The sequence below is a fragment of the Bidens hawaiensis genome, unplaced genomic scaffold (genome assembly GCF_021521415.1).
Source record: "Bidens hawaiensis isolate Kalapana, Puna unplaced genomic scaffold, B.hawaiensis_p1.1 tig00009623_1, whole genome shotgun sequence".
NCBI classification, from domain to species: Eukaryota; Viridiplantae; Streptophyta; class Magnoliopsida; order Asterales; family Asteraceae; genus Bidens; species Bidens hawaiensis.
Genome location: NW_027491722.1, coordinates 156147 through 172010, shown reverse-complemented (window position 1 = coordinate 172010; position 15864 = coordinate 156147). Strand labels below are relative to the sequence as shown.

The 15864-nt window shown below is 35.4% G+C and overlaps 2 protein-coding genes across 2 annotated transcripts; one reads left to right on the top strand and one right to left on the bottom strand.

The window, feature by feature from the left end:
* Positions 1 to 1370: 1370 nt before the first annotated feature.
* On the bottom strand, positions 1371 to 4552 carry LOC143533192 (exosome complex component RRP45A-like). The gene is made up of 8 exons (XM_077028046.1): positions 4440 to 4552; positions 4046 to 4190; positions 3765 to 3974; positions 3602 to 3697; positions 3391 to 3505; positions 2167 to 2247; positions 1886 to 2074; positions 1371 to 1800 (listed from the first exon to the last, which is right to left on the bottom strand). The coding sequence occupies exons 2-8, from the start codon at positions 4180 to 4182 to the stop codon at positions 1549 to 1551; spliced, it is 1080 nt and encodes a 359-aa protein (XP_076884161.1). The 5' UTR covers positions 4183 to 4190; positions 4440 to 4552; the 3' UTR covers positions 1371 to 1548.
* Positions 4553 to 8078: 3526 nt separating this feature from the next.
* On the top strand, positions 8079 to 12094 carry LOC143533202 (V-type proton ATPase subunit H-like). Its single transcript, XM_077028057.1, has 11 exons — positions 8079 to 8148; positions 8507 to 8632; positions 8784 to 8886; positions 9026 to 9098; positions 9232 to 9297; positions 9387 to 9492; positions 9589 to 9750; positions 10227 to 10352; positions 10432 to 10557; positions 10633 to 10812; positions 11587 to 12094. The coding sequence occupies exons 1-11, from the start codon at positions 8113 to 8115 to the stop codon at positions 11833 to 11835; spliced, it is 1353 nt and encodes a 450-aa protein (XP_076884172.1). The 5' UTR covers positions 8079 to 8112; the 3' UTR covers positions 11836 to 12094.
* Positions 12095 to 15864: the final 3770 nt, after the last annotated feature.

Genomic DNA, 15864 nt, shown 5'->3' with positions numbered 1-15864 from the left:
GGGCAGCGCCCCTGGCAGCGAGGTTCTAGGGGCGGCAGCCCCTAGCGGGGTCCAAGGGGCAGAGCCCCTGGCTGAGGTTAAGCTGTCAGGTCAGCTTGGAAAAATTTTATTTTCATTGACTGTCTTATCACATTTTCCACTAACATTTTAAATTATTTTCTAAGCTGGGCTTATTTGCAAGGCCTAAGTTAATGGGCCAGTTTGCTTTATATTAGTTATGAGCTTAACTTCATGTGGACTTAGCTGGGCCCAACTGTCCATTACGGCCCAACTAGACTCAGCCCAGAACCCAATCAGTGAACTGGCCGAGAACTCCTTGGCAGATAACTCGTGGCCGAGAACACAATGTTGACCGAGAACTCTCATATTGGCCGAGATCCATACTTAACCGAGAACCCGTGTTTTCGGCCGAGAACTTGACCGAGAACACGTGTTCACCGAGAACACTGACCGAGAACACAAGATCGCCGATAACATCTGGCCGAGAACCCCTGTTGGCTGTCCGTTTGACCGAAAACCGTAAAGGTTTGACCATGGATTCCCAAACTTGGCCGAGAACTCCCAGTTCAGCCCCTTTTCTATCTTATGTTTCCATCCTACCCAGATTACTTGGTTCACGGTTTAAATCATGAAATTTTAATCCTTTATCATCATCGTCCATACCCGTATACACCCATTACTATCACGGCTTCTAGATCTATCTCGTTTTAGGCATAAAGCTTAGACCTTTATGGGTTCAAAACGTTCTAGGCTAGATCTAGGGTTCATCTTTGAGCCGTATACCATCATAAGGCCATTAGGTTCATTTTAATCATCAAGTTTGTATTTTTATGAGACATCTAGGTCCAATCTACTCTAGGGTCAAGTTTCATGGCAAATTGTTCATAAAAATGTAACCTTTAATCATAGGGAACATACCTTTTGATGTTTCAAGGTTACGGTTTAGCTCGATGATCAATGATGATCTTGTATCTAGCTTGAGAAATCACTATCTAGCAATAATCGGCTTGGTCTTGGCCTTGGATCCCGTTTCCTTTCTTGCGGCCGATTATGGGAGGTTTGTGTGTGTTTTTATGGTGTAAAATGGATAAGATGGATGGAAATGGAAAGATTTAGGGTTTAAGGGGTATTTATTCTCCCTTAAGCCCATGGACCTAAGGCCCATCTTTCCTTTTTAGTCCACGATTAATTTTCTTTAATTAACCTCCTTATCTTTCCCTTTTTACCATTTTACTATTTATCTATTCACTCAAGTAACTTTTCCACTATAAGAAATAATATGTAGAATATTATTATTTGAAAATTCGGGATGTTACACAAAACCAAAAAATAATATCATTTTCCAAAAATAGAAGCGTTAACGGATCACCTCACGTTAAACTAGTCTTTTATACACAACATATCTTTTTCTCCTACAATTTTGCAAAGTTGCTTCTAAAACTGAGACACGTACCCTGACTCTTAAAAAAGCTAAAATCTTGATTAAAAACACTAAACCAGATAGATGAAAATTGGCACATAAAATCAAAATATATAGTATAATTTGATCTAACTTGAATTAGCATTGGAGGTCGATTTCTTTCTCTTCTTGTGCTTTAGCTTCACTTCATCTTTTAGTGTTTCCGATTGTTCTTCTGGTGATCCAATGCTTAGTGTTGAAGCAGATGAATTGATATCACAAGATTGTTGAGTAGATTTGGTCTCGGGATTCACTTGTCTGGATTCTTCTTTACTCGCTGCAGATGAAGGATTGTGACGTTTGATTTTCTTTAACGATCTTTGTGTGTTATACGACTCAACCTGAAAACACACAGTTGCAGATGCAACAGTTTTGAAAAATAGCGACTTCCACATGTCATATCTATATTAAAATTAACAAACTCACAGCATTTTTTATTTTGCTTGTTATATCACCGGCCTTCACAGAAGCAATACGCAAACACTGCATAATAACACTCTGCAAGACTCCATCTCCCCCGGCTTTCTGAATAGCACAAACATCACCGTTTGTGTTGAGTGTAGCGGTCAATGCTCCTCCCATCACCGCCTCTTCATGGTATGTGGGGTCAATCACCTAACATCACGAAATAAATTAAAACGTTTCCGCAATGTTTGTGAGTCAACCAAATTATCAGAATATCTGATCATAAAATTCAATTTGCATACCACAATGTTTTCTTCACCAATAAACCCAAAAGTTACTGCAACTGGAAAATGATGAATTATTAATGGAAGCGGCTCCATCACCTGTACAACAATACATAACACGATAGTTAAATTAATGATAGCTAAGCATAAGAAGATGGGTGTGATTGATAAAAAGGTCAAAATGGGCTCAGATGAAATGGTCAGGCAAAACTTTTTTTCCTTTCTTTAATAAATAATTGTGTTACCAAGATTGCATTTCAATAATAATCTGGAACTTTAAGTGAAAAGGATTTAAGAAGTTTGGTGCATTAAAATAGACTTTGGATGTTTGGGCCACTTTCAACCTGTTGAGACCAATTTGATCAGTGCCCCTTTTAGTTAAATTTTTTAACTGACCGTTCGATAAAAACACAACCCAATTCAACCTCTTCAATCGTAAATGGGTCAAAATTGCCAGCTCTACTATCAGGACTCAAGTGATTTTTGTTGCATATATAAACAGAAAAGGCAATACACTAATATGTCGAACCAAGCGTTATCGCAAGAACTTTCTAGCAATGCATATAGACCTGTAAACAACCAGAACGACCACAAACAGGACTTGTTCATGTTCTATCGTTCTAACTTTAACTAAACAAACAATCAAACACGAACAATTAAATGAACGGAAGTTTCTTGTCTGTGTCTGCTCGTTAAGAAAGTGAATGCGTCTGTGTTCATGCTTGCTTATGTCCATTCGTTAACGGTATAAACATAGTTATAAAAATGCGCTAAGTGCACTCAATGCGCATAGGCCTCTCATGGTGCCTAGGCGCAAAGCGCAAATGGTTCACGAATGTAAACAACTGAACAAGAATAATTGAGTGAAAAACAATTAAAAGTAAATGCGAATACCAATCTGTGTTAGCCTAAAAAATAGTTAAACTAGACTAAATTGTAATGGGTAATATTTTAATTTCTTAAAGTTAAACTAAAATTTAACAATCTAAAAAAACTAAATAAGCATATAATCAATCATTCATAGAGGGTAAACAAATTTGAATGAACGTTCACAAACATAAATGAATAAAAAAACATTTGTTCATGTTCATGCGTTTAACTAAATAAAAAATTAATGTTGTTCGTGTTCCTTTGTTTATAAAATAAACAAGTATAAACGAACTTTCAGTCAAACGGTTCACAAACAGTTCATTGAAATCGAGAAAGACAAGTTTGTTAGTGAATATGCAAGATGAAACTCACATCAGGCGGGTGTACTATCAGCTCCTGACCATCTTCTCCACCAAATGTACATTCAGGCCTCCTGAATGTTGAGAGTGCAGCCAATGCAGCAATATTGGCAGCATCAACAAGATTCCTGTTTATCAACAAGTTTAATAAAAACATTAAAATGTAACAGCAAGAAGTTACATGCACTTGAATTTGCAATAATGTATTTATTTTTCCAACTTACCCTCCATTATCTATAATATGAAGGTCAATCCGAATAGACCATACTAACTTCCCTGCAACAACACAAAGTGACTCTGTATCTACAGCCCTGCTTTCCCTGCAAAATCAATCTCCTTTATAGTTAAAAGAACGCCATATTAATTAAAATATTTAATAACCAATACCTTAAACCACGATCAACAATTCGACCGAGTTCAATAGCCGAGTCACCAGGACGACCCGGTTCAAATGAAGGATCAGCCATAGGCGAAAACTCAGTAAAAATCGCAAAAGTGCCTTCGTTCGGTCTGTCTCTATAAGGCGGAACGAGTTGACCCGTAACGAAAGCAATCACTTGAGTCTGACCAAGTTGCACCTCTGATGAACCGTCTTCACTACAGTCACAAACGCGTGTCAACAAGATATACTCATCAATCTTCTAGGTTTTACACAAATAATATCTTACCTGCCAAATCTGATAGTTAGGTTTCTGTAGTCAAAAGGTCTTCTACCATCAACCCTAATGTCGGAAACTAACGCGGTTTCGATGAATTGCTTGTCGTTTACTGTCATTGTAAAGGAATTAGCTAGCCTCTGCTCCATTTTATGTTCTGCAGTTCATTAATTGAAATTAGGGCACCGGAATACATAAATATCATACTGACAAATACTCAATAGTTTCTCAGTGATGCTCTAGGTTTAATTCTACTAAATATAAAACCAGAAATCATATAATCGTACATAACACGTTTTCACCGATTAAAGTACATAGAAAGTTGAAAACAGGCATTATGCAACAGTTTACTAGTATATTATACAGACGCAATTGAAGATAATAAATACAAGTTGAATTGGCTTGCCTGTGGACGGAGTAGAAGGCGGCGGCGGCGGTGGTGATAGCTGTCACGGTGGCGCCGGCGAGGTTAGGGACGAGGGGTTTACAGAAGGGTTTTTGGCACAGGACAGCAATAATGTAAAGATGATATTATTATAAAAATAGCCCCGTCACTATACAAATGTGACAATAGTGTGGTAAAATTACTACATGTTTTGTTTGGTAATTATGATTTTTTTTTAATTTAATTAAAATTTGAAGTTAATTATAGTTATTTTGTAAGGCTATGTGTAGTGGATAAGCTATAAAATGAGACGATTTTTGACACGTGATAAAATGGGTGACATGTAACCCAGGGGGCGGTGTTCTCGTCCATAAATCGTCTCACCCTCCAATCATTGATCACCATGCCATCATCATCATCTCTCCACTCGGCGACAAATTCTCGTCGTCCCTTCACTTATCGCCCCTTTGTCGCCTGGGGGGCGGTGTTCTCGCCCTCGTCGCCCCTTATCGCCCATATTTGTAGATTCACTACGCATAGCCTAAATACATTAAAATTGTGGTCTTTTTTTTAATGATCAATCAATAAAACTCATAACAACCAAAAGAGGAAAAACAAAGTCAAGCGAGGTGTTGGGCAACCCACCAAACAAACCACCTATCCCAAGATCACTTTGATCTATGACGAACCCATAAAAAACTTAACGCTTTTATCTCACTAAATAAGTTCCCAACATTTGTCGGCTTCCTCTCAAACACCATGTCATTCCTGACTTTCCAAATACACCACATTGTCGTGAGACATATCGCATGGAACGTCTTAGCACAACATTTGGACAGCCTATAAAACTTGTGTAAATCCAAGATATCGCAAATGGAGAACGCGAAGACTGCCGGAACTTTGCACCAACTAGCTATGGCGTGCCAAACTGCTTGGGCAAAACAAGTTTAGTCTAACCGAGCATGTATAATGAAAAATAATCAAAGTAACCAAAAGTAGTTTTATTAACATTAGTCTTAGATGCAAAGCGTTATTGGTGTCGCTTGACTCAATAATATGTACATAATTCATTTTCATTTATGTGATTGTTTACACTTAACATCTTTCCAAGAATGCTATAATTTAGCAATAATTTACAGCCATTTACTCATTTACAGAATGAGATGACCATCCAAAAGCCCATAACAGGCCCAGTAAGAATCCAACCACTCAAATATTCATTGTACAAACAAATTACTAAAACATGGATATATACAATACTGTGGTTGATACATATACATACCATCCCACTAGCATAACACGTTTGAATTTCCATAACAAGTTACAATTATTGCAATACCATTCGGTATTCCCACTGATTAAAATCAATTACCTACAATTCATAAATTTATAGTGCCATTTGGTCTTATAGACATAAACCTTCACCTTTAAAATGCAAAGCCTAGACCATTTGGTTTTATAGTGTTTTAGTTAGAGGTGGCAATGGGAGTGGGTTGGGTTGGATTTGGGTGATGGGTCAGGATGGGTATGGGTCAGGATAGATATGGGTCAGGATGGATTTTTAAAATAGAGAGTTAGGATGGATATGGGTCAAGATGGGTAAAACTAACCCATCTAGACCCAAGTGAAGGTTGACATACAAAGGGTTTCAAAAACCTCTCAAAAAAATATTAAAAAAAACTATTAAAAAAATAATAACTCAAAATATAAATAAAAAACGCAAAATGTAAAATAACTAAAATGTTTCCCCCATCATCCTCGTTCATTAAAAAAAACTGTTTTGTACCGGTTCAGGTTCGAGTTTTTCGGGGGGTTTTCAGTTCGGTTTTGTTTTTTCATTTCGGTCGTTTCGGTATCTGCTCGGTTTCGATTTGTCGGTTTTTTCGGTTTTAGTGTTATTTTGTTTTAGTCAGTTTTTTTGGTTTCATTTCGTTTTTTTGTTTCGTTTCGATTCATTTGTTTTATTTGGTCGGCTACGTTTCAGTTTTTTTGTTTCGTTTTGGAAAGCTTTTTGATTGCATTTCGTTTTTTTGTTTCGTTTTGGTTAGTTTTTCGGTTTCATATCGGTTTTTTTTGTATCGTTTTGGTCGTTTTTCTATTTCGGTTCAGTTTCGTTTTAGTTTTTTTGTTTCGTTTGGTCGGTTCGGTGTTTTTGATTCGTTTTGGTCCGGTTTTTAAATTACATTTAGTTTTTTTATGTTTCCTTTTGGTCAGGTTTTCGATTTCAATTCGGTTTTTTTGTTTCGTTTCGGTCGTTTTTCTATTTCGGTTCAGTTTCGTTTCGGTTTTTTTTGTTTCGCTTTGGTCGGTTCAGTGTTTTTGTTTTGTTTTGGTCAGGTTTCAGTTGCATTTCGTTTTTTTTTTGTTTCGTTTTGGTTGTTTTTCTATTTCGGTTCAGTTTCGTTTTGGTTTTTTTGTTTTGTTTCGGTCGATTCGGTTTTCTTTTCCGTTTTGGTCGGTTCAGTGTTTTTGTTTTATTTTGTTTTGTTTTGTTTCGCTTTTCAGTTGCATTTCGTTTTGGTCAACTTTTCGGTTTCATATCGGTTTTTTTGTTTCGTTTTGATCGTTTTTCTATTCCGATTCAGTTTTGTTTCGATTTGGTCGATTCGGTGTTTTTGTTTAGTTTTGGTTAGTTTTTCGGTTGCATTTCGCTTATTTTGTTTCATTTTGGTCAGTTTTTCGGTTTCATTCCCGTTTTTTTTGTTTCGTTTTGGTCGTTTTTATATTACGGTTTAGTTTCGTTTTAGTCGGTTCGGGGTTTTTGTTTCGTTTTGATCGTTTTTTAGGTTTCGGATGAGTTTTGTTTCGCACGTGATAGTTTGGATATTTTGAATTAGATAAATTTTGGATAACTTGGGTATTTTGTTTTGACCCATTTTAACCTATAAATGAAACTCACCTGTATATTTTCAACCCATCCTGACCCACTTGAAGAATTATTGTGATCCATCCTAACTCATTTAACTTTTAAAGTTTATCCATCTTGACCCAAAACAATCCATTTGGGTTGGGTTTGGCACCCTTAGTTTTAGTGATTAAAACGTAAAGATCAAATTCATAATGTAAAGTTAATAATGAAACCCATAAAAAGCATGTTCAAACACCCACCCGTAGGCCTCTAAACAGTCAAAGTTAACACGAACATTTAATCAGACAAATACTTGTGTTTGTGTTCGTTCGTTTAAGAAATGAACATGTTTGTGTCAGCTTATGTTTGTTCATTTAAAATATAAATGAACAATTGGCGAACATAATTAAACAAACATATATGAATAAACGTAAATAAACACAACCAAACATTGATTAACACACTTATATCAACACAAGCATATAAACATAAAACATTTAGCAGATCATTCATCCAAAATAAACGAATGTTCGTGCACAAAATGAACGAACAAAACATGGTTCATGATTTAATTAAAGGAACACAGTTTTTATTTTTTATTTTTTTCGTTCAATGAACGAATATAAACAAACTTTCTGTTAAACGTAGATAAATCGGAAGGAAGGAAAGAAAGAGGCGTGTCTAGAAGATAGTATATAATAACTGTCATTGGTATTTTCGAACGTGACCAAAACCAGAGAGCCAGCCAAACACACCACACATAATAATAATAATTATTATTATTATTATTATCACACTCTAGATTCATTCATTCATTCATTCATTCATACGTCCGATACTCATCAAATGCCTACGGATCAAGCTGAGCTCACTTCCGATCAGGTATTATTCACCTCTCAATCACATTCTTACCTCTAATTTCTCATTATCCTACATACGTAAACCCTAATACTCCAACTTACTTCCTGTCCTGTATTAGATCCTTACTCAATTTTGAATTTCATCGAGATTAACCTAATTAGAGTTATTAGATCGTGACCTATCTAGTACGCAGAGTACTTATTATACTTTTTAGGGCTGCTTATTGAACAATTTCATGTGGAATTGTAAAATTGAAGTCAATTAGGTGAAAGCCTAACTGACTTACACTATTATTTTAACTGTTTCTGTTATTATTCTGATTAATACGTTATGTTTAGTTTTGCATAACTTATTGCATATTATTATGATTGATGTCAAGGTGTTGAGGAGGGACATACCATGGGAGACCTATATGACTACTAAGCTCATCACCGGAACAGCGCTTCAGTTATTAAGGCGGTATGACAAAAAGAGCGAAACCGAAAGGGCATCACTGCTTGACAATGTAAGACTACATTTTGTTTTAAGTTTATTATTCGTTTCCTGTGTGCTAATAAAATAAAAAGAAAGATGGTGTTATAGTTATTCAATGCCTATTTTTACATGGTATATATTGGCATTTAGGGTTGAACTGACGAGATATATCTTTGTCACAGGATGGCCCATCTTATATCCGTGTTTTTATCCACATCTTGCGTGACATACAGAAAGAGGACACTGTTGAATACGTGTTGGCTTTAATTGATGAAATGCTTACAGGTGAATATACAAATTAATCAAACCTACTCTTTGTTTTCCTGTGTGTGCTGTTTCATCGTTTCTCATCTTGTTAATCATGCATCCATGGCTTAAATTAATGTTGCAATCAGTTAACTTACTGAGCATCCTTTTTTTGCAGCGAACCCTAAAAGAGCAAGCTTGTTTTATGACAAATCTCTCGAAGATGAAGATATTTATGAACCTTTCCTAAGGTTGTATTCTTGCAATGTGGGCTGTTTACTTATAGTTTAATGTTAATGAAAGTGATTCATAAAATGTTTGTCACATTTATTTATGATTTTATTCATAAGTACCTGAAATAATCCAAACCCTGTTGCATTTCAGATTGTTATGGAAAGGTCGTTGGTTCATCCAAGAAAAGAGCTCTAAGATACTTACGTTGGTAGTTAGGTACTTAAAGCAATTTCATAATAATACATTAAGATTCATAGACGGTTACACTAAAACTTATTGATCTCTTTTTTTTTCTGTAATTATAGTGCTAGATCAAACAAAAATGGCCCGACTACAAATGGAGATGGCAAAAAGAAAGGCACCTCAAGTGATGATGTTTTGAAAGGATTAGTGGAGTGGCTTTGCATTCAGGTATGCTATATAATCTGATACATGGCTCGTATAAACAAATGTATTTTTTTTTATAATCTGAGTAAAATCTGTTGTTAACGGGTTTGTTTTTCACAGCTGAAAAAGCCTGCTCATCCAACCCGTAGCATTCCATCTTCTATCAACTGTCTAGCAACTTTGTTAAAGGAACCGGTTGTTAGGTCTTCGTTTGTTCAAGCAGATGGTGTAAAGCTTCTTGTGCCACTAATTTCTCCAGCATCCACTCAGCAGTCGATTCAGGTAACCTTAAAATGTGTTAGCTGTATTTTCACTGAATGTTGGAAGCTTATTTAGTTATGGGTGTAGGAAGAATTTTGGTATAAAACTACAAGGTTAATAGGTAGTCTACAACATGTCAAAACGGTAACAGTTAAAGAAGAATGGGTCAAGTGGATTGACTGGATCAAAAGTTGACCACGTTATATTTTAAAACCATAAAGCCTCTGAAGTAACTGAAACCAAACCAGACACGTCATGAAAACAGCGAACTGATAAGACCAAGACCAAATGTTTTTAAAACCCATTTTTGGTTTTGGTTTGCTTTGAGCCCAAAACTTACTGAAATCAACCTGTGCACACTCCTACTTGACGGGTGGGTGTTTTGGACTTTTGGGTCAACCTAACTGTTTTGCCACCTACAATGAAACCTTTTTATTGCATATGCTTCTTGTTTATTTTATCATAGAATATTACTAACTTGAGGTGTTGTGAAACAGCTTCTGTATGAAACATGCCTCTGTGTTTGGCTCTTATCCTACTATGAACCCGCAATCGAGTACTTGGCTACGTCTAGAGCCCTGCCACGGTTAGTGGAGGTTGTCAAAAGTTCAACAAAAGAGAAGGTGTGTGTTCTCCATTAACTTTTTTTAATCTCTTATTACTGTTGGGATGTTTGGGTCATCAATATTTAATGATTAGTAGGTTGTGAGGTTGATCGTGTTGACTTTCAAAAACTTGCTTTCAAAAGGAACTTTTGGAGCTCAGATGGTAGACCTTGGTCTTCCCCAGATTGTTCAAAGTTTGAAAGTGCAGGCATGGAGTGACGAGGTGAGAATTACTAATTTACTGTCGACATTTTAATATGTTTGGCTGTTTTGTTTATCTTTTTGGTTATTTTTGTAGGATCTTTTGGACGCGTTGAATCATCTGGATGAGGGGTTGAAAGATAATATCAAGAAATTGAGCTCTTTTGACAAGTACAAGCAGGAAGTCCTTCTTGGTCATCTTGATTGGTCTCCGATGCATAAGGATCCTAATTTCTGGCGAGATAATATTACAAATTTTGAAGAGAATGATTTCCAGGTATTTTTCTAGTAACTTCCTATACACTTTTTTTTTCTTTATAGTTATCGATCTTTAGATACTTTTGCATTAATAGATGCAAAATCTTTGGTTGTGACACCTTAAGCAGATTCCAGTATCCCACACCGTAGGGGTGTGGATGAAACCGAAAAAACCAAACCCAACCGAAAACCAACGATTTGTTTTTTGTTTTTGTGAAATTCAAACTTTGGTTCGGTTTTGGTTTTGCATGTAACTAAAACCTAAAATACCAAACTGAATTTATATATTTTCATTTTTCTTTATGAATTCTAAGTGATTTATAAGAGTTAAATAGATATGTATCTATGTGTTACCCAAATTATATAATTCGTTAGTTATTAATCAACAAAAAAAAAGTTTTGGGCCCAAGTTCATTGTTTTGGGCCAATTTTTTTTGCCTCTAAATTTTCAAGCCCAAATGGTAAAACATAAGAAACCTGAACAGTTTTCAAAATCTTTTTTGCAGTTATTTTGGCCGTTAACCTTATGAAACCTTTTTGTCCCAAATAGTAAAACCGAAAAAACTTTTTTGGCCGATTTTTTTTACCCTAGACTTTTTGGTTCGGTTTGAGCTCAAAACTTATCCAAACAGATTTCTGTGCGTCCCTATTGATTGGTATAACTTGCCAGGTGTTGCACCATCGATAAATGATTTACAATTTCCGGCCTTACCATAAAACAACAAAAAATTTCTACAACAAAACAAACTTTAGTAGTTTTGCCAAACTGACAATCTTATGTTATTTTTGGTAGACTTTACGGGTCCTGCTCACAATATTGGAAACATCAACCGACCCACGGGCACTAGCAGTTGCTTGCTATGATTTATCCCAGTTTATCCAGTACCATCCTGCAGGCCGGGTCATAGTAACCGACCTTAAAGCAAAAGAGCGGGTCATGAAACTGATGAACCATGAGAACGCGGAGGTCACTAAAAACGCCTTACTCTGCATCCAAAGGCTCTTCCTTGGTGCTAAGTATGCAAGCTTTTTGCAAGCTTAATCATACTCCCTTTTATGTTTACCGGTTTCCTTTTCGAATAAAGTTTCTGCCTGTATTTTTTATGTTTATGAAATAAAAAAGTTGAGGGCTATGGATATTTATGTTGTTATTGTAAATTAAACTTTGTCTATGTATTTAATTTGGTGTTTGCCTGTTGGGTGATGCATCATATCTGTAGGATTTGACTGGCTTCTTGTATGTTTTGTTTGTTTATTGATTTTTGTTTTTTGGTTTGTTGTGTCATGTTCATGCCACTTTATAGTTTTGTTTTATTCTCGATTAATTCATGCGTCAAGAAAATTATTGGGAGAAATGGGGTTTTAATTGTTGCCTAATTTTAATATCATATTCAATTGTTAATAGTTATTAGTTGGAGTATTAATAGACCATAGGTAAACATTTTTTTTATATATGTTTATGGTTAGGCTTCAATGCAACCCATTTTATAAACGGATTATCTTACATTTCATTTTAGTTTATTTTAGTAATAATTTAGAAGTATTGAAGACAGGCAATCTATTATGCCATTTATGCCAACAATAAGAATTTAAAACCATAAACAAATAATTTGAAACATGTAAGACCAAGTGTAAGGTTGGAAAGCGGAAGTGGGAAAAATTGCGACATCAACTGAGTCACACAAACACTAGGGGTCCTTGAAAGAACTGATGTATACCCCTTATGTGATGAGTTACTAGAGTCGGTGGAACATGTGCTAATCTCATGCTATGTGACTACGGTTATTTGGCAATGCATAAGCATTTGATGTGGTATTTCCCTAGTCTACGCCTTCAGGGTTAGAGATCTACTTCATGAACATTTAAAGATAAAGGCACACGATGGAAAGAAGAAAGCTATCCAATCGATCATTATCATGGCATGTTGTTGTGGAAAGCACAGACGGATACTCTATTTAGCAAAGCGTGGATATCAATTACTAGAATAAAAGAATACATCAAACGGTTTTCATTTTTATGGGTGAAGAGAATATGTCAAGTCTAGTTAGGGAAGAATGGTGTAATTTTATTTTTGAATAATTATAATTTTGGTATATTGTTCTTTGTTGTAGTACGTTTTGGTGTATGTATCTTCTATGGTTAATGGCTTGCTGGTATACTGTTATGTTATAAGAAAGTTGGTCATTCAAATAAAAAATGTAAGACCAAATGTAATGGAAGGTGGTTGGTTAACCAAAAGTGCAGTCACGTCATTGTCATGTAGCATGTGGCATTCACTGCCTTTTTACTAAAAAGGCTTAATAATTCAACAAAAAAACATTTATTATTAAATATTTTTATACAAAAAAGTGAGTGGATAGTTTGATTAATTGCAGGGAGGGGGTGGTCAAGGCAGAGCTTGTATTGTGGACCGGGGTGGCTCCGGGCATCCATATTTTTTTCTTAACAGTGTAAATTTATGTGTTTTCGTCATAATTTTTTTATATGTAGTGTATATTTACCTGCTTTCACCCAAAAGTTTTGAGTTTGCCCACCCCGGTTTATGAAAATTGTTATGTGTATAGAGTCCAGCTACCCCCACGGTTTTTTACAAGTTTCGGCACTTGGGCTGGTTAATGCATCGAATATCATAAACAGCTTCTTACACATGTTTCAATAGTCGACGGTTAATAGAAACCTACATGGTTTGTTTAATTTTGTGTTATCAAAAATGAAAGGGGGAAAAAGTTGTAGATGACAAAAGATAAAATCATAATAAAGATTAAAGAAGAAAAAGTTAAAAGATCAAGCAAAACATTTATAAAACTTTAAACTAGAAAAAACATTATTGATCTTGTACAAGTTCGTGTGAATTTATGGAAAAGTAATAATTACTTAACCATATACACATAAATAATTTGTAACGTACAATTGATCTAGTTTGTTGGATCTTAACTTTTTCTTATCCTCGTAAAAATTGAACGGCTTTATAGAACATAACTTAGGAGTGGGTCCCATAAACTTTGAAACGTAATGTCAAACACATGGTGTGATAAAAAGGTAATTAGATTGTAGGAAATGTGATAGCTCAAAGAAACTTGTATGAAAATTGGCTCCTTTGGATTTATTAGGCGTGGTGAATGGCAATCACAAGGGTCAAAAAGTGACGGAACTAGATCTATCAACATGCTTATAATTAGCAGCATCATTATACGAGTTAGATTCACCGTTGTATACATGACTTCTGTTATATACGAAGTTAGACACACTGGTATAATCAACAATAAATAAAATCCTTTAAAAAACTGAACGCCTATGAAAAAGTATAGCAAAATGTCACGGAGTAATTCCCAAACTCTCGTGTGGCTCTTAGACCCCTTCTAAGATCAGCCAAGTACACCCAAACGCAGCAGCGATTCAATGACTTCGACAAGGGAACTTAAGACTGTTTAAAGGGAACTTAGATTGCTTGAATTGCTTAGAGATCTTAGATGATTGAAGAGTGCTTTTTATTGCTGAAATTCTGGATGGATTACACACTGGGATTTCTGTTAAAAAGGAGGCCCATGTTAACTTTCTCACGGATCCTCTTGAAGGGAGGTCTACCTTACGACCAACTGATATTCTTGTGTTCGGATGGGCAGGGGGGAAACACGCCTGTGTGGATCTTACAGGAGTGTCTCCTCTTGTTGGGCTCAGGGACCGTGGGTTTGTTGTGGGTCAGGCTGCGTTGAAGGCTGAATCGGGCAAAGTTGTTAAACACGAGAAAGCTTGTTTAGATAATCAACATGTCTTTCTACCATTTACCTTTGATACATTTGGTTTTCTGGCTTCAGAGGCTGTGAAATTTTTGAGTATGGTTCAGCGCGTCGTACACGGAACCTCTTCAGCTTCTAGGTCCCAAAGCTTCGTTTTTAGCAGGATTGGCTTTGCTATTCAAAAGGGGGTTGCGGCGCAGCTTGTTGCCCGTTTGCCTACCACTTTATTGTAATCGTTTTATAGTAAATTATATAAAATGGCTGCAAAAAAAAAATTACAAATGAGCTGGTTACAAGTATTTATATTTACACCCTCTACTTCTAGATTGTTCCATCTAGGTCCTTCTAATATTAAAATATTACAAATATCTAAGATATTTTACAAGTAAATATCTATGATATTTATAAGGACCTTTCTAGTAACTTTGGTCCAGAATTTTCTAAGTAAATATCCAGGATTTTCTATGGAAAATATTCAAGATATTTTCCATGGAACTTGGCTCTTGATTCAGCCAGAAATCTCCGGAAAAACGAGTTGATGCGGTCTGATTGTAGGCGGGTCGTGACAAAAAGCTATTCTCAAATTGAAGAGGACTAAATTTTGGATTTTGTAATATAATTTTTCACTTTGCTCTAAACTTTTACAGTCGGTTTTAGTGATTTGATATCTCACTTGGAATAAAAAAACACACTGTGTAGAAAACTCAGATAATCATTATAGCCTAATCACACGCTTCACTGGAATTAGATGTTTTAAAAATGCTAAAGACCATAACATTAAAAGAAAATAAATAATAAATAAAATCCAAACGTGGGCAACCTTATCCAGGATTGATTTCACTATTATTATAAAAGATTAAGGTACAAGTTTCTAGCACTAATAACAAATTAAACAAAAATAATCACAAACATAGATGCCAACATGTTGACCAGACCCATCTCCCTATACAAATTGTCTTTTACTCCTCAAATTTGGATTAAACTAGTTGCATAAAACCCAATCGTTACAACGGATGAAAATACAATCTGTTTTCATGAACTCGTTGTAGCAATAAAAAAAAAAGAAAACAAAAAATGTGTATCCATAATATATTCAAAACCGAAAGGCAAAACCCAAAATATTTGAGTTGCGCAAAAAGTTTATGATCGAATTAAAATAAAAACTAACCAGGAAAAAAACTGAAAAAACAAAACAGTAAACCAGTTTTAGGGGGTAGGACGCGGATTCGAACCTATGCTGACCAGCTTTCAAGTCATTCGGACGATATATGTTTGCTTTTTTACGTTACCGACATTAAAACAGTTAATAAAAACAAAACATTAAAAAATAAGAG

Coding starts and splice junctions, on each gene's coding strand:
- LOC143533192 (XM_077028046.1), bottom strand. CDS start 4,182: ATGGAGCAGAGGCTAGCTAATTCCTTTACAATGACAGTAAACGACAAG. Junction 3,975..4,045: donor CTAACTATCAGATTTGGCAG/GTAAGATATTAT, acceptor TTGTGACTGTAG/TGAAGACGGTTCATCAGAGG. Junction 1,801..1,885: donor CAAGCAAAATAAAAAATGCT/GTGAGTTTGTTA, acceptor GTGTGTTTTCAG/GTTGAGTCGTATAACACACA.
- LOC143533202 (XM_077028057.1), top strand. CDS start 8,113: ATGCCTACGGATCAAGCTGAGCTCACTTCCGATCAG. Junction 9,751..10,226: donor CCACTCAGCAGTCGATTCAG/GTAACCTTAAAA, acceptor GTTGTGAAACAG/CTTCTGTATGAAACATGCCT. Junction 10,353..10,431: donor AAAGTTCAACAAAAGAGAAG/GTGTGTGTTCTC, acceptor AATGATTAGTAG/GTTGTGAGGTTGATCGTGTT.